The sequence below is a fragment of the Neopelma chrysocephalum genome, unplaced genomic scaffold (genome assembly GCF_003984885.1).
Source record: "Neopelma chrysocephalum unplaced genomic scaffold, ASM398488v2 Primary Assembly neopelma1_191, whole genome shotgun sequence".
Taxonomy (NCBI): Eukaryota; Metazoa; Chordata; class Aves; order Passeriformes; family Pipridae; genus Neopelma; species Neopelma chrysocephalum.
In genome coordinates, this window is record NW_020897853.1 from 256,904 (window position 1) to 280,288 (window position 23,385).

The 23,385-nt window shown below is 40.5% G+C and overlaps 1 protein-coding gene across 3 annotated transcripts in view; it reads right to left on the reverse strand.

The window, feature by feature from the left end:
• KIAA0586 (KIAA0586 ortholog) overlaps positions 1-23,385 on the reverse strand; it is a 72,969-nt gene that overhangs the window by 30,404 nt on the left and 19,180 nt on the right. For 2 of the 3 annotated variants that reach the window (XM_027702675.1, XM_027702676.1), the window contains exons 16-28: positions 23,166-23,354; positions 21,716-21,897; positions 20,400-20,501; positions 18,819-18,899; positions 12,983-13,179; positions 12,662-12,780; positions 11,896-12,080; positions 8,736-8,895; positions 7,924-8,146; positions 7,136-7,377; positions 6,586-6,653; positions 4,661-4,795; positions 2,871-3,051 (exon numbers count right to left, since the gene is read on the reverse strand). In XM_027702675.1, the coding sequence (XP_027558476.1) occupies positions 2,871-3,051; positions 4,661-4,795; positions 6,586-6,653; positions 7,136-7,377; positions 7,924-8,146; positions 8,736-8,895; positions 11,896-12,080; positions 12,662-12,780; positions 12,983-13,179; positions 18,819-18,899; positions 20,400-20,501; positions 21,716-21,897; positions 23,166-23,354 (2,064 nt within the window). Of the gene's footprint in view, positions 1-2,870; positions 3,052-4,660; positions 4,796-6,585; positions 6,657-7,135; positions 7,378-7,923; positions 8,147-8,735; positions 8,896-11,895; positions 12,081-12,661; positions 12,781-12,982; positions 13,180-18,818; positions 18,900-20,399; positions 20,502-21,715; positions 21,898-23,165; positions 23,355-23,385 lie in introns of all 3 variants that reach the window. The other variant, XM_027702674.1, reaches the window with a different exon arrangement.

Here is a 23,385-nt window from a genome sequence, read left to right on the forward strand (position 1 = left end):
GTACTGACAGCTCCTGAACTAACTTTAGCCTTCTGCTCTCATACAGAGCCAAGGAGAATTTTAAGCCTAATTAACTATAATCATTGCTTAATTAACTGTAATTATTGTTCACTTTAAGACTGCATGTGCCACATTTCATTTGCATGTTGGTTTTTATGTCTGTGACTTTAAGCACTGAAAACAAGGATTTATAAATGAAGGACTGATCAGGAAGATGCTGTTGGGTATCCACATGAGCAACACCTGCTCCATCCTATAAATGGACATCATGTTTTCATAACACAAATAAAAACTGGGCACAAAACTGAAAATAACCCAGACACGAGGCACACAACCCCCAAATTTTTTACAGATACATCTGTGAGCAACTCATTCTGAGAAAGAAACTGAGTATCCACTGCAAGGTTCTACGAACAGAGAGGCACAGCCTGAAATATGTGAACTTTGACACCCACTGGTGTAACAATAATTTAATTGTAGCCCTAAAAATAATTGTCCAATAAAATGATGGGCCTCCATTGCAGCTGTTGTGGCCATCAGGAAATAGGGGATTTGACTGGCAACCTCACATACCAGTGGTCAGATCAAAAAGATTTGGAAGGAAAGTGGAAACAATCAGGGATCATTCCTTCCCCCCTCCATCCCACCCTCCCTCCAAGAACAGATTGTTTCCTATTCAGTGTTGACTTCACTAACAAAAGGACTTGGAAACAAGATTTTCTGTTCCTCCCTGATATGGAAACACTCTTGCCTTGAAAGCAGACCTGAGCTTTTACACAATGATGTTTCCTTAGCAATGCAATGAATACTGTGCTCTGTTCGGAGGTGGGGGGAGAGAGAAGCTGAACTGTAAATCATCAGAATGCAACAAAACCCAGTGTGGGATTATTACAGATTGTGTAAAAGCACAGGGCAATTCCCCTATGGTAGTTAGTCCAGGGCACTTGTCTCCTCTCAAAAAGATACTAAAATAAAAAAACTACTATGAGATTTTGAGAAATGAGCTTAAAAAATCAGCAGAGAAACACATTGTTTGTAGATTATCATCAAATGCAGGAGCTGGTTTTGTTTTGGAAAGTGTTAAGATATTTACAGGACAGTCAAAGGGCACACTAAATTAAATAAAATAAATTTAAAAAAAAGAAAATATATAGAGGAGATAGAAACATGCCATGCTAGATACAGCTATGGACAGTCTGGGTAAGGAGAAGATATCCCTAGAGACAAGTTCTCCCACTAACAGGCATCTTCTAACTCCATGGTCCTGAGCACTGTTAGAGACTTCAAGAACCACGGAATCACAGAAGGGTTTGGGTTGGAAGGGACATTAAAGATCATCCAGTTCTACCCCCTGCCATGGGCAGGGACACCTTCCACTATCCCAGGTTGCTCCAAGCCCTGTCCAACCTGGCCTTGAACACTTCCAGGGATGGGGCAGCCACACCTTCTCTGGGCAACCTGTGCCAGGGCCTCATCACCCTCTGAGTAAAGAATTTCTTCCTCACATCTAATCTAAATCTCTCATCTTTTGGCTTAAAACTGTTCCCCTTTGTCCCATCACTATCTGCAAATGATCTAAATCACTGATTTATTCCTTTATCACAGTGTCCTCAGTGCTGACTGTCCTCCAGCAACAGAGCTAAACAAGTGACTTGGAGAAATGTCTTACCCCGGGGAGCCCGATGTAACCAATCTCCAAGCAACAAACCACTTTAAAGTAAATGTTTAACAACGTATAATGTACCAGAATGTATTTTCAATGTATTTCAACATGTATTTCAACATGTAGTTGGTCCAAAACATTTGGTCACAGCTACTTTAAAAGATTACTCTCTGTGCAACCAGTTCAAATGTTTAATCACTTCAAAACCAAGCAAATATTCTTATTTCTCCAAGATTATTTTTGCCACGTGTCGAACACATTCAATACCAATCCCCTTCCTGGTGGTCAAGGGTTAATAATGTGAGATCTGCTTCCTTTGTCAGATCTGTAAATGTGAAAATTAAAAAGACAGAAAACCAGCTGTTTGATCACTTTAATTTACACAATTTCTGATGAATCAGTGCAACCAAGTTTGTGTTGCAACAGCTTAATAATTATTTCAGTCTAGTTTAAACATATTTAAAACCACAGTCAACAAAGAGTTTCTGCATGCTTGCAGCTGTTAAATTAAACAAGCATGGATGTACATTTTCAGATAACAATGGAGACACTGGGATAAAAAAAAATCAGCTAGAGGAAGGATGAACCACTGGCTTCAGCACTGGTTTCGACTGAAAAGAACTAAAAGTCTCTGGTTCACCACAGCAACTTATCCCTGCACTGCCTTGTACAAGCCATTATGTGTGTTCCTCAGCTATCCATGTGGGAAAATACCAAATATTAATTTCCCTATCATTATAGGAATAGATGAAGCTGAAATATATTGCTATTTATGAGACACTGCAGCATCACCAGGATGGAGTGATAAAAGCCAAGAGGAGCAGTGCTGTGTTAAGGGGAGAGAGAGAAGCAGCTTGAACTGCTGGTGTTAATACCTGTCCAGTGGAAACCACCTGCATTAGTGCTCAAAATGGGTTTTTCAGGACTGAATTTGACTTAAAAGAATAAAATACATACTTCACAAGTTAACTTTTTCATAGGCAAGTGGGTATTTGCCATGATTTTTGTTCAATTTGTTAAAGATTGCAGAGAAGAGCAAACACAGGGCTTGAATTAAATCCGGTTCTCAGAAAAGGGATGCTAATAATTTCATTGTAGGAATTGCCTGTAAATTTTGGATTTTGAACACACTGTCTGAAATTATTTCAGATTCTGTTATAGAAAACCCTCAGAATCCACAAAAAGAAGAATTAACAGTGTAATGTACCTCCAATTTGGGTGAGCTGCCCTGGGGACGCAGGATGGAATCCCCGGCATGGTCTGTTCCCAGAGCTCTGAGCAGCTGGATGGTCCAGATAAAGGGAATGTCCCAGCAGGATTCTCTCTTCTGCTCTGGTCAACCTTGGTCTTTGACCTTCACTGAGCTCCCCAACGCTGCCATCAGAGTCCTACAGAGGACACCAACATCGGAACAGCAGGTATAAAAAAACCCCAATGTGTATCTTCCAAACCCAGGCATTGTTTCCTAATTACAACAACCCTTAAAACACATATAAACTTAAGTCTATTTGAATAAAGAAAACAAACCCAGGAGATACCATCTGAGTTTGAAATTAAGATCTGCATTTATCAGTACTGGACAGAAGAAGGTCACTTGCAGCCAAACACCATTTATTCTGTTAGTGATATCCCAACACGATCAAAACCTAAGTTATATTTTTAGCACATGAAGCCTTTAATGTTATAGATTTGGCCATTGCTGACTGCCTGACCTTGAAACATTGGCAGCATCTAAAAGCTATTGACTCTCTGCTGTACTGCATGTCAGATAAAAGGTTCAATTTTTAAGTAGGTTTGGAGGGCACTTAAGACAGGGATGGTTCTCTGGATCCTGACTTTCGAAGGTGCATGGAAAAAACAACCTGCTTCCATGCAGGAAAACAGGTTGAATATACACAGGTGTGCACAGTATCATTCCAAGGCAATATTAGTAACACACAGGGGAATATTGTTTCTCTCATAAAAGAGAAGGGACCCCTGCACACACCTTGCCAGAATCTGGGGGGAGTTTATTAGTGCCTTCCATGGACAGACTGAGTGGTCCATGACTATGGGAAAGGGGAAAAGCAAATTAGAGATGCATTTGTAATTGGCAGTGCTGATGAGAAAATGTCACTGCAATTACAGCCAGACTCGGAGCTGACACTGTAGAAAGCTTTTCACTGAGTCCATCCACCAGAGCTCATTAGCAAAATAAAGAAAGACAAAGGAGCAGTTAAGGAAGTGAGTCAAGTCAGTAATTATTTAGACTAAACTGACCAAGACAGAAGGAAGAAACTGCATGTGCATCAGGAAAAGCACAAAAAGCAAGAGCTGCTGTAAATAAAGGTGTTCATGGACCATACTGCAGCATTCAAAGTTCACTTCCTTCCAACATTCCTCCAGCTACGTCAGTCAGAATAAACACCCAGTCCAAATTACTGTTTTCCACACAGAAAGGAATTAGATGTATAACAAAAAAAAATTGTGATGCAGATAGTTCTATTTTTCTGTTAGTCTTTTTTTTATTATGCCAACTGAACAGGGATATTTTGAGGTTCTGTTACAAGACCAGCATCAACACCACGTGCAAAGTGCATTTAAACATTCGGTGAGTTCTTCTTCACACCTCCCTAAAACACTCCTATGGCTGTTAAGTGCAGTGTCCTTGTACTGTCAAAGATTCCACCTATACTGCTTTAGTGACAGGAAATTCCCTGGCACTCAGTGTGACAGGACAAATTTGATACAAAAATGGGAATAGTCACATACATACCTTGAAAACTTGGTACATGTGGTGTTATGTACAGTTTGTTTACAATAATATTTCAGTGTTTTTAAAAGATTTTACACAAGAAGAAGGCCAACAGAAGTTGGATCACTTCCAGCAGGGAATGAAGTGTATGAACCTGTTCTACAGCCAACAGGAAGGATAATCTTGCAATATTTTACCTACTTGTGAGTAGGAAAGCACCACTTCAAAACTACTGTACTGGAAAGCAAAGGACAGTAAGTTACCTCCAAATGATCTATTCCCTCTTGTGGAGAAACAGGTGCTTGATTTAATTTGGCTAAAAGAGTCAGGACAGGATCCCTCTGAAATCCTTTATCCAGTCTCCTCACAACTTGCCCTTCACTCGGAGGATCATAATCCTAAAACAAAGAAACAAAACCCACATAATACATGATCCAAAACTGGGTTTTGTAGGAACTTGGATCATTCTTACTTTAGTTCACGACTAATCTTGCTTTTTTTTTTTTACAGGAAGATCAGTTGTAACTGAAAAATTGTGTCATGAAAATTCGGGCATTTAAAAATAAGCAAACAGATGACACACTGCTTTCTCCTTTAACCACAGACATGCACAGTCTTTATTTGATGCAAAAGATTGCAATAGTTAGGGAAGAACAAGGTCCTTTAGGCCTCCAAAGATCAGGGAAACAGTTAAATCCTCACACACACCAGTTGCTAGCAATGGTCTGGCTGCAGAGCTGCTCTCACCAAGCAATTTAGTTCCTCCACCAAACAGAGGATGGAGGACTCTTGGAAGGATCCAGGGGACAAAGAGAGGGAAGAACATCTTAGCAAACAAATGTTATTCTGATGAAGAGAACTGTAAGTTCACCTGATATCAAGAGACTTAAGCCCAGAGTTTAAGAGAGGAAGTGTGGCAGACAGAGGAGGCTTTAAAGACTTGCAAGTTCTGGGCACAGTCTCACAACTACAGTTGGTTTTTTTGGGGTGTCCTGTGCTGAGGGAGTTGGACTTGATCCTTGTGGGTCCCTTTCAACTCAGGATATTCTCTGATTCTATGGCATGAATGAAAACATGGATATTAAATGGGAAAACGTGCACAGGCAGAGTATGGCCACGTATGCGTAGAAATGTTCAGGAAGGAGAGGCAGGGAGAAGAGAGGTGGACTCCTACTCTGGGACGTTTAAATTTGCCTTATGGAGCTTGGAAGGGACCTCTGGAGATTGTCTGGTCCATCCCAGCTGCTCAAGGCAGTTCTTTCAGCTTGGTTACCCCCAAAGTAAAAACATTTTTCATATTTAAAAGGAATTTTCTGAATTTCAACCTGTGTCCACTGCCTCCTGTCTTTCACCAGGCACCAGGTAGAAGAGTCTGGCTCTGTCTTCCTTCCCTCACTCCACCAGGTATTTATCCACACTGGTAAGATCCCCTCAGAGCTTTCTCTCTTCCAGGCTGAGCCATCTGAGCTCTCTCAGTATGGCAGATGCACCAATCCCTGAATCATTTTTGCAGAGCTTTACTGGACTCACTCCATTAAATGTCCTGGTGCCAGGAGCTGCTCCTCCTTGGGAGCAGGACATGGCATTTCTCCTTGTTGAACTTAATTGTTAACTATCATTTATATCACAGCTCTGTCCTACCAAGCAGTACACAAAGTCTGAGAGGGAAATCAAAGCATTTGAGGGAAAGTGTTAAAATAGAAAAGGAATGGAGAACATCTTGACTTGGGAGGCTTCCAGGACAAGGGACTAAAGCAGATATCAGATAAGGAACTATACTGATGTTTTAAGCAGCTTTAACTCCAGCCTCAGCAAACCCACTTGAATAATTTAATCACACAAGCAATTAAAAGATGGCTCAAAGCTGGAACAGCTCAGAGCATAACAATGTTCTATTCTGTTTAAGATGTCTTAAAACTAAAAGCAACAAAAGAAACAAAAATGTATGTTAGCTATCTCTCACCTAAAGAAATACATAAATCCAACTTTTTAAAATATAAATTAGTTTGTATAATGTCATCTTTTTGCCTTTGATGTTCTGAAATTCTAACACTCTTTTCGAGTGTAGAGCTTGGAAGTGCAAATTTAAGGAGTTGGTAAGTGAAAATGTTTAAAGCACATCCAGTGAATAAAGATGCCCAAGGTGGAATCCACATTAACTCCGTTTCCTTAGGAAACATTTCCTTACCATCTCATTGGCATCTCGTAAAGTGCTGGATAAGCTCTCAGTGAGGTTTGGAAGAGACAGTCCTCCTTCTGCTAAGAATGAAAAATATTTTGTGTTACAGCTACTAAAAAACATGAATGTTTTTACATGGAAAAAACAAGACCACATTCTTTAATAATTACAACACTGTGCTTCAGTAAATTTGGAAATTCCTACTGCTGGATGTGTTATAAAGACATGTTTTCATATTTCTTACACTTTGCTTACAGTAAGAACTTAGTACCACATGGTACTTAAGCATGACAAGTCCCAATTATTTTCCAAGTTGATCTCATGACAAAAGAGCAGATTGAATCTTTTTTTTTCATTGATAAACAGCAGCATTTTGTTCAGAGACGAGAAAAAGAACAACGAACTCTTCAATCTTCATGAACTGAAAGTTAAGGGCCAGGTTAATGCCTGCAGCTTTATCGGAAAATGTATGAAATATAACTTCAGGAGACTGGAAGAGTTTATAAAGAATAAAAATTAATTCAAATTCTAATTTCCACAGATGTATCCAGTTGGTTACCTCCTGCAGCCAGCATTTGTCCATAGCTGAAGAGCACCTCCCCTTCTGAGATGGGTCTGTCTGTAGTTTCAGTTTCTGTGGGGGTGATGCTGCTTTCCTGTGTGGACACTCCAGAACTAACCGTAGGCACAGGGGATGGAACCTGGGGGTTGCTTGGAAGTGCTTCCAGGGGCCTCGCTGAGGGCTGTGGGGATGGTAAAATCAAGGCCTCTGGTTCCTCATCATTAGCCACTGACATCTCACTGCAAGGTGAGAACATGCACTCCATGAATACACCAAACCACTCTGAACAACACAGACTGAAGTCCTAATTCAACACTGACAAGAAATTAATTCCCAAGTATTTTTTTCAAATGAAGGAACACAGCATTTCACAGAATAGCCTGAGAACCAACACGGCTAAAGAATATTATTAACAAATTTCTGGTTCTAACTAAAAATTACCAGGTGTATTCCCAATGAGGCAAGAGAAAAAATAAATGCTAATAACACAATATTTCGTTTTCACTACATGTATTACTGGCAGGTGTAGCAATACAAGTTTACTATGGACAGCATTCAGCAGGACAATGAATAAGGACTGATAAACCCCGAGAAAGGTTATGATTCCACATTTTTTGTCCAAAATACAATACAAGCAATTAAAAAAGAAAATAGAATTCTGGCTTATCTCATTGCCTCCTGACACACAGATAAAGCATTTCTTTCTACTGGCTTTTTGAGGATACATGTAGAAAGAATATACATATTCATGTTTTTCAGAAAACTGTGCAGCCTGTTCAACTCACACGGCCTTGGGACGGAAGGGCTCCTCAGCCAAAGGACTGGGGTTCTCCTCTTCCAGAGGAAGTTCAGCACCATCCCACGGGTTTGGAGGCTTTGGACTTTCCATTTTGGCAGCGTGGGAGCCCCCCTCCGAGGCAGGAGGGCTGGGTGTGGTTGCCGTGGGTGTATTGACAGGGGTAACCACGGGTGTGCCAACACGGCCCGTGGCTGCTGGAATCCCAACTCCTGCAGGTGTGAAGCCAAATTCCAGATCAGAAAGGAAAGCAGGAAGCAAATCTCAGATCTAGGCAGTTCTACCAAGCACTTGTAGTTTTTTGTGATACCTTTTGATAGCTAGGGAGACAAGACTAGATTAAGAATAGCTTCTTTTAATTACAGTGCTGGCACCTGAAGAATTTAGAGTAAAACCTCAATTTCTTACTTCCTTTAATAAGGGAGACTGCTCTGCATTTTAAAAACATTCTCCATTTACTTGAAAAGTGTGCATTTGACTTAATTAACATTAGAAATGCAGGAAAGAGCAAAAGACAGCTATTTTTCTGATGTGAAAAATTGTGGAGGGGTTGGGAGGGGTGGAAATGACACAGACCAAAGAAATCTGCATTAAGTTTGAAAATAGAACTGTTACCAAATAAAAAAATGTTTGCTTTTTATATAAATTAGCCCATATTTTCTGTACTACATGAGTTCCCACTTGTATTATAGCCTCAAGAATATTTATCCTGAGAGATAACACGACTTTGAAGAGGAAAATTAAAGGCAGTAGATTAAAGCATATTTGCTGCTTCTAAACTTCAATTATTATTTTCAATACCTGTTTCTTTACGTTTTTCACTCTCATGAACATCCCCACTCATTTCTGTGGGAGATGGGGATGACTCTGGAGTTTTGACTGGGGGCAGTTCCTTTTCTGAAGGTGGTGTTGGTGGTGGTGTGGCCTGGGGGGTTGGCAGTAGTGTAGGCACAGGAGACTCCTGAGGGGAAGAAAAAATCATAACCACAGTTGTTATCTCCAGGCAGAATTCCTGCCTTCCAAGTATCCCCAGAGAGAGCTGAGGAAGAGAGAGAAAGGCAGGTTTTCACAGAACAGGAACAGTTGTTGCTTAGATACATCTTCATGGATCTAACTCCTCCATCTAAACAGAAAGGTGCGCTGGGTTAAATGGCGTGACTGGAGAAAATAAATTAAAGCCTTTATAAATTAAATTAAAATCATTAGAATGATTACACTGGGAAATCATTATGTGTGGAATAGAACAGACTATTTCAGTTGGGAGGGACCTACAGTGATCATCTGGTCCAACTGCCAGAGCACTCCAGGGCTGACCAAAATTTAAAGTGTGTTGTTAAGGGCATTGCCCAAAAGCCTCAGAAACACTGACAGGTCTGTGGTATCAACCACCTCTCTAGGAAGGTTTGACCACCCTCTTGGTAAAGAAATGCTCCCTAATGTCCAGTCTAAATATGAATCATATTATCCTATGAAGTTTAATAAAGCATTTGATACAATGCTAAGCAAGAAAATATTTCCTGACGCGGATAAAATTGAGTGATACAGTAATTTTATGGTAAGAAAAATCAGCTAAAAGGAAGATTACAAACAAAGGAACAGACAAGACAGGAAAGCACCAAAATAAGCACAAATGTAATTGTGATGTTCCTTTTAAAGATGACAGCAATGGACACAAATCTGACAAGTATGATGGTTGTCATTTAAGCTGCTATGGAGGAATATGATGGACCTTTCCAGAGTTTTTCCAGCTTTGTTCTCTGACATTTCATAAAGAAACCAAGACAATGAGGTTATAGGAAGACTTCCAGTATAGTTTCTGAAGAATAAGTCCTCAGATTTTTATTAGAATCTCTCATGGAAAGTGCAACATGCCAACATATTTGGCAGCTCACATTGTGACACCAAAGAATTAAAGAACAGTTGCAGTTCTAGACAGGAAACTTCACAGTGGGAAGGGACAGATCAAGATGCATCAACTACATATTCAAAAACTTCTGCTATAAGCTGAGCAAAAATGGAAAAAGAAGCATTAAAAAAACCCCTCATGATAGCACAAGCTAAAGGATAGCTACCAGCTACAAATATGGAAAGGCTTTAAAAAACATAATTGGCCACCTGAGATTCCAATAAAGGCAGGAGAGTATCACCACTACAGCACAAGGCACTGAGGAAACCCCATCTTACACACCACATTATTATTAAAAATGTCTATTAGCATATCAGTGTTACCTGTGCTCCAGACCAACCTAAATTAGAAAACATCAAAGCTGCCTATAAGGAAGAGTCAAAAAATGGTCCCCACATGGATGATTGATTTATTTAGGCTAATTAAACAAAGGCCAAAAAGGACAAAACTAATCTCTTGGAGTGGGCAACACATATGGAATAAGGAAAAAACAACCATTTCAGGATCATGAATAATTCACAATCCTAAGGGTATTTCAGTTGAAGCTGGTACAGCAACAAAAGGGCCATTAGTAAATGTAGAATAGACAATAGAAAAGGTTTCCAAGGACCAGAATAACAGGTTACAAGGAACATCTTGGACATCAGGCCCTCCTGACTCTGTAATGGAGTGGGGAAGAGATGCAGGAGGGCTGTATTTCAGCCCACAGCAGTGAACTGATCACTTCTGACTACAGAATAACCTGTTTGTCCCTTCCAGCAGGCACCAGGTGGTATTTCAGCCTAAATGCACTGAGCAAAGCAAAATGACTGATCCCACTTCAACAAAGCCTCCAACAGTTGGATTTCTAAGCACAGCCATTTCCACATGCATCCCAAAGACATTACACAACACCAGACTGCAGCACAGCCACGTTGGTATCAAAATAAGAGCCAGCTGTCATCTGATTATCAAAGGGAACACAGGAAATTATCCTCTATTACAGGAAGCTCTACTAATCAATTAAGCATTTACTGAAAACTACTGAGCTCAAAACTCAGAAAGAATTAATAGCCATTTTAACAGATATGAAAGAATGGCTGCAAGCCCATAAGACAAAAATATCACTCTCAGCTTCCTTTTCTTCTTAGATGAAGAAATTAGTTTCTTTATATTTCGTTTGATGCAAGTGAGCAGCACATTTATTTTTGTTGAAAATAACATGATCTGTCTTTTGACAATGTGAAATTAAGTACCAAGTCCTTTCCTTAGAAATTAGTTTTGTGTTCACCCTTAAAGTAAATAAATAAATAAATAAATCCAGAATGTTGCAGCAGCACAAGGGAATTGATTTTGCTTTCTCTTCAATTTCTTTTTTCAAAAGTGAAATAGAAACCCAGAATGGTTTGGCTTGGAAGGGATCTTAAAGACAATCCTGTTCTACCCCCTGCCATGGGCATGGACACCTTCCACTATCCCAGGTTGCTCCAAGCCCTGTCCAACCTGGCCTGGAACACTTCCAGGGATGGGGCAGCCACAGCTTCTCTGGAAAACCTGTGCCAGGGCCTCACCACCCTCACAGCCAAGAATTCCTTCCCAATATCCAATCTAACCCTGTCCTCTGGCAGTGGGAAGCCATTCCCCCTTGTCCTGTCACTCCAGGCCCTTGTCCAAAGTCCCTCTCGGGCTCTCTTGGAGCCCCTTTAGGCACTGGAAGGGGCTCTCAGGTCTCCCTGGAGCCTTCTCTTCTCCAGGCTGAACACCCCCAGCTCTCTCAGCCTGTCTCCAGAGCAGAGGGGCTCCAGCTCTTTGAGGACCTCTGGACTGGCTCCATGTCCATATCCTTCCTGTGCTGAGGACTCCAGGCCTGGACACAGCACTGCCAGGTGGGTGTCAACAGAGCACAGTAGAGGGGCAAATGGGTTTAATCTTGTTGCTTGCTGGGGTATAATAAGGAATTATTAAAAATAGGCAAACAATGCACATTCAGTTCATCCATCCTTTCCTGTCATCATGCCATGAAGGAATTATCCCTTAGAACTTCTGTAGGAAGGCTTAGGTAAAATGGACACTTACCACCTTAGTCACTGTGCTTGGAAGAACATTTGGAGCAGGAACTGCTCTCTGAGCCTGATTGTCACCCAGCATGGTTGCAATTGTTTCACTGAGAGCCTCATTTACAAAATGATTTATCATTTCTGAGTCCACAGGGACACCAGCATTGACGAAGAGCTGAAATCCGCCTCCACCTGCAACTTCAACTGAAAATGAAGGAACACAAAACTCACGTCCAGGTCCCACCTCCTAAAATGCATGTTCTGTACTGCAGCCACTCATTTTATTCTCCATGAGCTTTTAAACATTCCTTTGAAAAAAGTGATTTTTTTTTTTTACTTTAAAGATAAACAAGAGTAGAGAAACAGTTCCTGATCCTAAAAGAAGGCAACAGCAAAGAGCAGTGACATCACAGGAGAAATGTATTTCCCTCCACTCTCACACATTTTCAAAGTGGGGGGTGATTTCTGACATATCTATTAACAAAAGAAAGGCAAACAAACATTACAGGCTTAGCAAAATGCCAAGTCTGATTTAGATGGCCAACAACAGAAGGTGATTTGTGCAGTGGGGTGATTTATGCCTTCTTTTCCTTTTTTTTTCCAGATAATTTATTTCAGCGACCTTATAACACAACATAAATTAAAGTGTGCACTGCTGCTTTTTACAGTTTCACTGGTTCAGCATTATCCACCCTTAGGCTCAGGCAACAGCTACCTACACAGCTTGTGAAAATTAGCCAAAAATTGAGATATCCCATCTGCTCAGAACAGTAACTCCCACTCACCAATGTCAGGGGTTACAACCTCCTCGTCTCCACTCTCCGAGGTGCTGACACTGGACACTGTTTCCTTCTGAGCTGGGCACATCCCACTGATAATTTTTGCCATTATTTCCTGCTCCACCCTGGCAGAATAAAATCTTTTTAACTATCAGCAAACACCAAGACACCTAAAAGCACACAAAGGAGCATCCTTGACGTGAAATGCAGGGCAGCTCAAAGGAAAAGGAAGAAGGGAACAGAGGCGAGAAGAAAGGGAAGGATAATTAGGGAATCATTCCTCCTTCCATATATATTCTTTTGCCACTTTGTTACATTGCAACTCACCAATTTATCAGCCTGTTTTCAATGGTTTCTCTCCTTTGAATCAGTTCATCCAAAACATCAGCAGGCTGCTGAGGAGCAGAAGCCACCGGAGGAAACAAAGGACCGCTGTATTTTGGTGAGGCAACTTTAAACTGGCCATTAAGCTCCAGAAGAGGCTCAGAGAACTCTGGAATTTCATCCCTCTCCTCTTCCTGATCCTAATAAATAAGTAGTAAATTAAGTTATGGTGCATTTCTGCAAGGCAATGTCATTGAGGTAGCTGTCAGGTTTTTTTCTTTAAGAAACACTTGCAGATGTGTCACAGCACACAAACCACGTTCTCCCTCCTCAGTGTGTCCTAGTTAATTGATACAACTCTAAGCTTAGCAAATCATAAATCTGTGGAGGTATAAAGTTATAGGAACTGCTAAGTAAAACATGATTTGGCTCCTATTTCCTGCCTGTGCTGCACAGGGCAGAGAGCCAGTGGTAATGCTAACACTTGAAAAATGTACTTGTGACATAAGTCAAGTTTCTTTAATGTACACACCAGAAACGTTCCTCCTCTAAACACAAAACTTCAGGAGACTTTCTACAATTACTAGTTGGGTTAGGGCTTTTTTGTTTTGTTTGGGTTTTGGTGCTCTGGTTGCTTTTTTTTAAATGAATTAAACTTGTTTGTTAAAGCTTCCTGTCTGAAAAGACACATTCCCAAAAGTTAATGAGCATTTGGTCTGTCAAAACTCTAATAAACTTGAAGACCAGACATTAATATTTTACACATATGTTACATGTGTGTTTACACTTTCATTAACTCCAGCTGCTGAAAGTTAAAAGGCATTTCTGGGTAATAATTCACAAAATCCTCACAGACATCCTGATTTTAATGATAATATGCTATTTCTAAAAAGTTACAGAAGTTACTTGGTGTGTGTTACAACGTTTGGCTGTTCCCAAAGATGCCTCCCTCCTTTTTCCCTGGATACACAGCACCAAGTCCCAAAAAGCAGTCACTAATCCATCAGACTGTAATGCCTCCTGATGGATGAGAACCTGCATCCTTCACTTGTAATATTAAAAGCAAATGTCTTTAATGGTAATTTGATTCTCTAAGAAGAAAATTTGGCCTGGCAGAAAGAGATGAAGAGCTGGGCCCTAAATTACCAGTGAGAAGTATGTGATGGTGCATAAAAGAGCTCCCTGTAAATCCACAGTTACTAAGATTAATCTCCAACACAGTGAAAGGAGAAAAAAAAAGTCTTCTTTTCCTTTACATAAATTAAACTTACTTTTAACCCATAAAATAAAGAAAAACCAACAAAAAACACCAAACATGCTATATATTATCTATGAATAAAAGAACAAATCACTGAAACCAGAAAGAATAGAGAAGGGGAAATAAAAAGACAGTGACATTTTCCTGTCTCCTTCCTCAACCCAGCATTAATAATTCTCTCCTACCTTAATATACTTTAAAACTGCAAAGTCAGAGAGGTCCCTGATGGGTATTACAACAAAGAGCAGGATCCTTCTGGATCTTTATATAGGGATAATTCTTCAAAGAAGCAAGAATATGTATATTCTTGAAGAATATGTATATTGGGTGGCAAACAAAGATCTCTAAACCATTCTGGGTAAAGAAATAACCAGTTTAGTTCAACTCAGAAAGCACTGGGTGCCTTGCAAGCTGATAAGCAGTTCATGCTGTCAGGATATATGTACTCAGAACCATAATTCATTCTGACAGCAAATGTAAAGATGTCTTTGTCCAGCATTTCATTATGCATTTTCTTCTGCCTGCTTTACTCTATAAATTTTCTTTGATGTTGCCTGTTTAATACTTCTGAGAGTATGCAAAATACAAACATCTGGATTAAATAAACCAAGTACATACAATAAATCTTACATATATTTAGTAACTCTGACAAACTTTTGCAGTCCTCCTGCATTTCTAAAATATTTGATATTTAATAGTGCACAAATCCACAATAATGCACAAATCCAGAGGAAAATTGTATTCATTTTGGGGTGATATATCATCTCTGCTGAAATAAAAAAATAGTGTAACAGTCAGTATTTAATTATACAGATTGAACTTGAACATATATCACCTTGTAGACCAATCTTGAATAATCTGCACTTAATTCTGCATTTTGCTTCCCTGAAGACTGTTGAAAATACCTATCACGACTCCCAATCAAAATATGGCATAAATTAGAAGGTCTTTCAGATATGATTGGAATATTAATCACTGTACTTTATTATAAAGTATCAAGCTGAAATTCTATTTCCCAAATTACACTGAAATAACTTTAAAAAAAAGTTTGTAATGATTAGTGGTATAGATTAGTTTTGTTCCATTACCAAACACGTATATGCAGAGTCTTTTATCAAAGCCTCTCAAAACTTAGGTCATGGATTTCTTGATGGATTTCTAAAGCAATTCTCACAGGCAAGGCCAGGCTGCATTGCAGGTGTCACCTGGGATCTTTTGTCTGAAGAGTCACACGTGTAAAAACATTCCCTGTGGGAAACCAGGGCTGAGGAAAATGCATTTACTCTGAGCCCTGTAGGTTCTAAATATTGAGTGCTGTTGAAACTGGAAGCAGAAATTCTGAGAAACAAGTCACCACCTTGCACTTAGGGCGTGTTCAGAGAGAGCAAAAAGGGTCTCCAATCCTAAATCCCACTAAATGTGCTAAAGGTCCCCCAGGATGTGGCTGCTCACAAGAGTTGACACAATAAATCTGAGAGTCCATTCTTGGCTCATGTGAGCAGAGCAAGGTCCTCACTCTGAAAAAATCCCAGAATGGTTTGGCTTGGAAGGGATCTTAAAGATCATCCAGTTCTACCCCCTGCCATAAGGCAGGGACACCTTCCACTAGATCAGGTTGCTCAGAGCCTCATCCAGCCAGGCCCTGAACACTTCCAGGGATGGGGCAGCCACAGCTTCTCTGGGCAACCTGTGCCAGGGCCTCACCACCCTCACAACCAAGAATTTCCTCCTAATCCAGCCCTGCCCTCTGCCAGTTTAAAGCTGAAAAGGCAAGTTCATGCAAGGAAACTGTGCAGAAAGTGTAAACCTACTTTGTTGTAGGTGCAACCATTGATCAAAAATAAAGAAATCAAAGCTGTTTTCGGCTTTGTTCCGTAAATTTTCTTACTGTGAAGTAAGAGCACCCAATTTAACTATTTTGGAAGATGGAGCTCTGGGTCTTTAAACACAAGATAGAGAGGTAGCAATGGAGGGGGTTGTGTTAGACAGGCTGGGGCACAGTGCAGAGTGCTCAAGACTGTTAAATGAGTGTTCAATTATGTGCCAAAGGCCCAAAACAGGAGCATAAAGGAACAACAACAGGTGGGAGAACAACCCAATAGACAACCAAGCACCAGACATGGGTTATTCCAAGAGCCACCACAGGAGAGGGCCCAGCCCCAGGGCCCAGCAGTGACACCCAGCAAGATGAGCCCAAGGAATGACTCTCCACGGCACCTTTCTTAAGGTGGGACAGGTGCATTTGGATGAGCTGATGACACTATGGACTATTCCAGGATGCAGGGAATAGGTATTTTGGGATGGAACAGCACTTTTTATGAGGTGTTTACAGTGAGGAAAAGGAGATGTGGAAAGAAGAGAGGGTTTGATTGGAAGGGACCTTAAGGATCATCCCATTCCATCCCCCTGCCATGGGCAGAGACACCTTCCACTAGACCAGGTTGCTCCAAGCCCTGTCCAACCTGGCCTGGAACACTTCCAGGGGAGAAAAAAACAGGAAAAGATAAAAACCCCAAAAGATATTTCACACAAATACTTATCCTCCTCAGTTCTAAGAGAATTAAGTTTTCATAATAAAAGGGAGAGGGGGGAAGACAACAATGAGCTGTTTTTCCACACAGCATTTTATGCACATTTTTTCATGAATCTGAAGCCTCTTTTATAACAATAACTTTGCTTTCTTTTGATGTCTTAAATACCCCTGCCACTCCAGAGATTGATTTTATGCTTCCACATTGTGTTTGCCTTGCACATTTTTAAGAACGTTGTCCGTGTGGTCACAGGCCAAACATATGTTTCACTTGGAACATTTTTTGGTATTGTGGTTAAAATATATCTCATTGCCAAAAATAAGAGATAAAAGCAATCCAGGAAAAAGATGAAAAAAGAAAAGATGAATAACTATTATTCACATAATAAAAATTTAACATTGCAGTATTTTTTGTTAGTTCATAAAATGATTTCTTGAATAGCTTTCCTCTTTAGTTTCATAAATTAAAGTTTTTAATGCAAACAGAAGAACAATGTCCACACAGATTTAACTCCTCTCCTCCAACAACATCAGTAACTTTGAAACTATAAGTGAATAAAGCATTTGCACAGTTGTGATAGACAAACCACCAATTTAGGCTGTTTTAACCAACTGATGATGTTAAATGATGAATTCATCTTAAAAATGATCTACCATACTGACCTGTAGGCTACAGGGTTAATATTCAATGTACACCCTAATCCTGGGATCCAGAACATAAAGAAGAGGTAAAAAGAAAACATTTGGGGGTAGATTTTGAAATGCACACAGCAAGTCTTGCTCACTGAAGTGAAACACAGGCTGGTTCACCAACCTTGAGGGTTTGTCAGCCCCTACTCTAACATGAGGTCAGCTGATTAAAAGAGGACTTGCTACCTAAAAAAATTAAACTGTGAAAGAGTATCTCAAATAAACCAGAAACAACGATGTTGTTAAATTTTGGAAATTCCTAATGAGATCTATGAGATGAGCAGTACATGAGTACAGAGAATGACAGAACAGGCAAAGCTGGAAGGGACCCACAAGGATCATCCAGTCCCACTCCTGGCCCTGCACAGGACTCTCCCAAAGAGTCACATCATGTCCCTGAGAGCATTGTCCAAATACTTGAACTCTGTCAGGTCTGGTGCTGTGACTTCTTCTCACTGTTTGTCCTTTCTCTCATGAAGTTACAATGTTTGACTGAAATGAGATATTGCTAAAGCATTTTAGGACCTCAAAAGCACGTGCAAATTGCTCTATACTGAAATTTTCTAAAAGGAACCCTCAGAAAATATGTTCATTCTTTAAAAGAGAGGTCACCTTACTTTAAAATATGTAAGAGAATCTTATACAGCATCACTGAATGGTTTGGGTTGGAAGGCATCTCAAAGACCATCTCATTCCAACCCCTGCCATGGGCAGGGACACCTTCCACTAGACCAGGTTGCTCCAAGCCATTGAACACTTCCAGGGATCCATCCAGGGGCAGCCACAGCTTCTCTGGGCAACCTGTGCCAGGGCCTCACCACCCTCACAGCCAACAATTTCTTCCCAATATCCCAACTAACCCTGTCCTCTGGCAGTGGGAAGCCATTCCCCTCTTGTCCTGTCACTCCAGGCCCTTGTCCCAAATCCCTCTCCAGCTTTCTTGGAGCCCCTTTAGGCACTGGAAAGTGCTCTAAGGTCTCCCTGAAGCCTTCTCTTCTCCAGGCTGAACAACCACAGCTCTTTCAGCCTGTCAACATATTCATTACCTTCAGAGTTTTAAATTGTGATATCCAAGTGCTGTAATCACTGCTGATTTTAGAGAACTACTTATATTTCTAGTGGATTCTAACATATCCAAAATAATTTTAGCTTTTTACTCTAATTCTTCAAAAGCTACTCTACTTTACCAACACACAGTAATTTCTAATATTCTTTATAGCACTGTAAACAGGTATAGTATTGCTCACAGTGTGTACTTTTAAAGCTGCTAGGACTGTTTACTTTGTTTTCAGATATGATAGAATGACATAAAACAAATACACATTTTTTTAAAAGAAAGGACCCTTTTGCAATGTGATTACCTCCATGACATCAGTGACATCAATGAAATTAGTTCCTGGAAACTTTGTGTCTTCCTCTTCGCTGTGTATATCTTCTGGGGTCTTGTAAAGACAGATTGCAATTGTTAGGTATCTCATACAGGAGGGGAAAATGCATTAGCAGAAAAAACTTCATGACAAGAATGCAATTAAATCACCACTCACTGTCAGCAGTCTGAATTGAGAGAAAATGCTTTATCCACCTTACAAGTCAGGAGGAATTTCTTTGCACAGCATAAGGAGAGATTATTAGAACAACTTCTTGCATGCTGACAACTAAAACCTGCTGTTACCAAACCTAATGGAATATTTCAGGATCAAAAGCTGTAGGGCAATAGTCTCTAAGTGTCTTAAGCAATTTACTTATGTACGATTTCTGTGGTGTTATTTAATAATCAGACAATCACAGAATGTTTTGGGTTGGAAGGGACATTAAAGACAATCTCCTTCCACCCACCTGCCATGGGCAGGGACACCTTCCACTAGACCAGGTTGATCTAAGTCCTGTCCAACCTGACCTTGGACACTTCCAGGGATGGGGCAGCCACAGTTTCTCTGGGCAACCTGTGCCAGGGCCTCACCACCCTCACAGCCAAAAATTTCTTCCCAACATTCCACCTAAACCCACCCTCTGTCAGTTTGAAGCCATTCCCTTCCTCTGTCACCCCATGGTAAATAGTCCCTCTCCATGTTTCTTGTGGGCTCCCTTCAGGCACTGGAAGGCTGCACTAAGTCACCCCAGAGCTTTCTCCTCTCCAGGCTGAACAATCCCAATTCCCTCAGCCTTTCCTCATAGCAGAGGTGCTCCATCCCTCTAATCATCTTGGGGTGATGGAGTAATATAGTTTTAAAATAATAACCACTATTTCAGTCCACAATCTCTGTCTTGTTCAGTGAACACCTTGACCACAGGACTCTAGAGGACCCAACTCCTGAAGTCAGAATAGCAACTAACACACAGGGCAAACAAAATGTACAATAATCATACAGAACCCATCCCTGCAGCACCGTGCCTTCACACTGCCCAGTCTGTCCTTATTGTTCAGCAGGCAGCAGTCACCCTTAGACTTGTACAAAAACCTTCATTGCTGCTTAGATTAGTTTAAAAACACTTCTGAAAAGCTCCATGGAAAGAAAATGGACTGGCCAGCTCCACACACCACGGGCTCCCAGGACACAAAATGCCATGAACCACCAGAGAACAGCCAAGGAGCAGATGGAGGAATGAGGAACATCCTCAGCCTTCACATCAGAACACTGAAGCCAGTGTAAACCAGACAGACATGGGCCAACAGGGATTATAATTCTTAACAGGGCACAGAAACACTGCTTTTATTAAGAATTTTACTATGGTGATTATTTAATCTTGGAAGAACAGTGTCTTGCTGCAATTTCTCATTTTCTTAAAACAAATACCTTACACAATAAACTCTTTAGAATAATTACTCCATTTTTCCTGGAACTGTCTCATTTCTCTAACTAAAACAAGACAATGAGATAACTTAGCAGTAATTCAACATATTTTCTTTTTTGAACAAATCTGGATTCACAGACAATCAATACCTGTATTACAGCATCCACAGGAGGAAGTGCAGGTTCAGAGTCTGGAAGAACATGGTTTACACTCTCACTTGAAGCACTGTCAATGTTCACATTTGGTAACACCTGGGAAAGATGAAAAAAAGAAAAGCATGAATATAAAAATCTATGTATTAGCTTGGCTGTTATCACTGAACTTTATAGATACTTCCAGTTGCTACTGAACTACTAAACTTCAGAGATCTCCCCTTTTCTGGTGCCTGGACCTGGTATCACCTTGGTTCTGAAAAACAAAACCCTGTAAAAAACTCAGGGCAGAAATATTCACATGTTTTCTTGCAGTATCTGATTTTTCCTGTTCTTTAATTCCCTGACACTTTGCCTTGCCTGTGACAGAAGGTGAGTGTACCTGTTATTTATAACTTATTATTTATATGGGAGATGTGTGTTTGACTTGAGATTTGTTTGCACTGTGTAGGTTGGTTATTGGCTTCACACTGTCCCACATCTGGTACAGTAAAACAAAGGGAAAACTGTATTACAATATAAAAACAGGTCACTGCAGCATCAAAATGGATTGTGTGTCTGTTAAGAACAAAGATTTAAATGCTGGCTTAATTCCTCAGGGAAAAGAAAAATCACATTAAGCATTTAAGAACTGGGTGAACTAACAGCAAAATGTGGGTGGAATAGTGACACAGCAAAGGAACAAACCACACAATACTCTACCTGTGTTTAACTCTGAGGCCCATGAATCATTTGAATCTGAAAGGTGTGTGGGGGATGTGTACAGTCTCAACAATTTGAGCCCCAAATAATGAACACATAAGAAACATTCACTTCCTTGACAACAGACTCATGTTAAAAATTAAAACAACAAACTCCAACCCACCAGGTAAGGACTGCAGGGGTTGATTAATCTGCAGTGAAATCCTTGGGTTGACAATCATGCTTGAAACAGAAATCTTAAAGGCCAAAGCAGTCATCCAAGAAAACTGACATTTATATTTATACTTTTTTTGATTCCAAGTTTGTTCTGGCTGAAAAATCTCATTAAAAAAAAGAAAATGTGACACAGATCTATTTTTACACACACCCTGCCTAGGTGACAGAGGGAAGAAACAGTTTTCTATTTTGGTGAAATAATAAAGATAATTGATAAAATATGAGTGAATATATTAGCACAGCATGAGAACTTCCTGCTCCCTCCATTCTTTATGTTTCTATTGCTTGCTGAAAACCATCTACGGATGTCAAAGAGCACTAGTGGTGGCTCAGACTGACTTTAATTAGCATTCATTAAAATAAACAAACAAATAATCATCACTCTTGACAAGTACCTGCACAGAGAGCTGAGGTGGATCCTTTTTCTCTGATCTCATCTCTATCACAGCTATGTTTGGTTTTTTTATCTCAACTGGAGGTTTTGGCACTTGAGGGAGGGAGGTTGTAACTGTGACAGGGTGTGGTTTGTCTACAATGATCCCAGCAGGCTGCAGGGATGTGCTGCTCTGGGTCTGACCTAAGGACAGTTGAAAAACAATTAAAAATACATATAAATCTCCAAAGTCAGTCAATTCGTAAATTAATTAAAATTAATTTCTACCTGTCTGTGTTTCATGTTAGACTGAGATCCTCTGTTGCCAGACCAACTGAAAAGCCCCCTATTAACACTCTGGGGATTCACCAGGTAATTTGAAGGCTTTCCCAGCAGAAATTGTAAACTCAACAGTGCCATTTTTAAAAATTACTTTCTTGACTGTGGTGACACCTACTGCTGAAAATCAGAATTGTGTTTGCTGATCAAAAAGTACACACCATGTTTCCCCCACCTCACATTCTTGTAATCATATCCAAAATAAGATTACACTTGTAATACCATCCCACAAATTTTTGAGAGACCCTTTAAAAAACCACAATTCTCTTCTTTAATTGCCAATATAATACTAACCCTCCTCAAAACGAGGCCTGTAGAAAGGTTCTATTCAAGGTGCAAAAATACAGAACCTTTTAACAATGAATTTAGTGTGTTTGGCACAATCCTACTGAAACTGCTGGGCTGAAGTCATTGCAAATGTTGAATCCAAGGGCCAGTAATTCAGTTCCTGCTTATGTGGACACCAAACTTAAAGCCAGAATATGAACCCCAGGAATGGAAAGTGTGCAAGAAAAGGGACAGGTAAGAAATAAAACTGGGCCAATAAGCTCCAGTACCTGAAAGGAGCCTACAAGAAGGATAGAGAGGGACTTTTTATAAGAGAATGTAGTGACAGGACAAGAAGGAATGGCCTAAAACTGACTGAGAGTAGCTTTGGATTGGATATCAGGAAGAAATTCTTCCCTGTAAAGGCAGTGAGGCCCTGGCACAGGTTGTCCAGAGAAGCTGTGGATGCCCCAAGCCTGGAAGTGTCCAAGGCCAGGTTGGATGGAGCTCTGTGCAAACTGGTCCAGGTGTCCCTGCCCATGGAACAAGATGATCCTCAAGGTCCCTTCCAACCCAAACCCTTCTGTGGTTCTGTGAAAGAATTGCTCTATCAGGGTGTCACCAGACATCCAGAATAAAGTATGAGGAAAACCAGAACATTTTAAACTGATCCCCCAGATATCCTATGGGAAGGGCAGCTGCAAATCTCACGGACCAGGGCAAATCACAGAATGGTTTGGGCTGAAAGGGACCTTAGAGATCATCTAATTCCAACCCTCAAATCACTGATTTAAGAAGATACAAGTCATATTTCCATGAAGCAGCAGTAATTAACCTCCACACATCCTTCTCCAGGTTGATCCTACCTAGTGGAATAGCCATGGGAATGAGGTGACCTTCAAGGGGACCATAGGCAGGAGGCACATCTTGACTGGGACTGAAGAGATACTGATTTTCCTGGGCAAGAGCATACACAGGATGCTGTTTCCTGGGGCGGGTGATGACCTTCTGTGTGTGAGAAGAAGTCTGGGTTCTTGCTGACTTAACCTTTGTACCTGAAACAAGAGCAGATAAACTGCAGGTCAT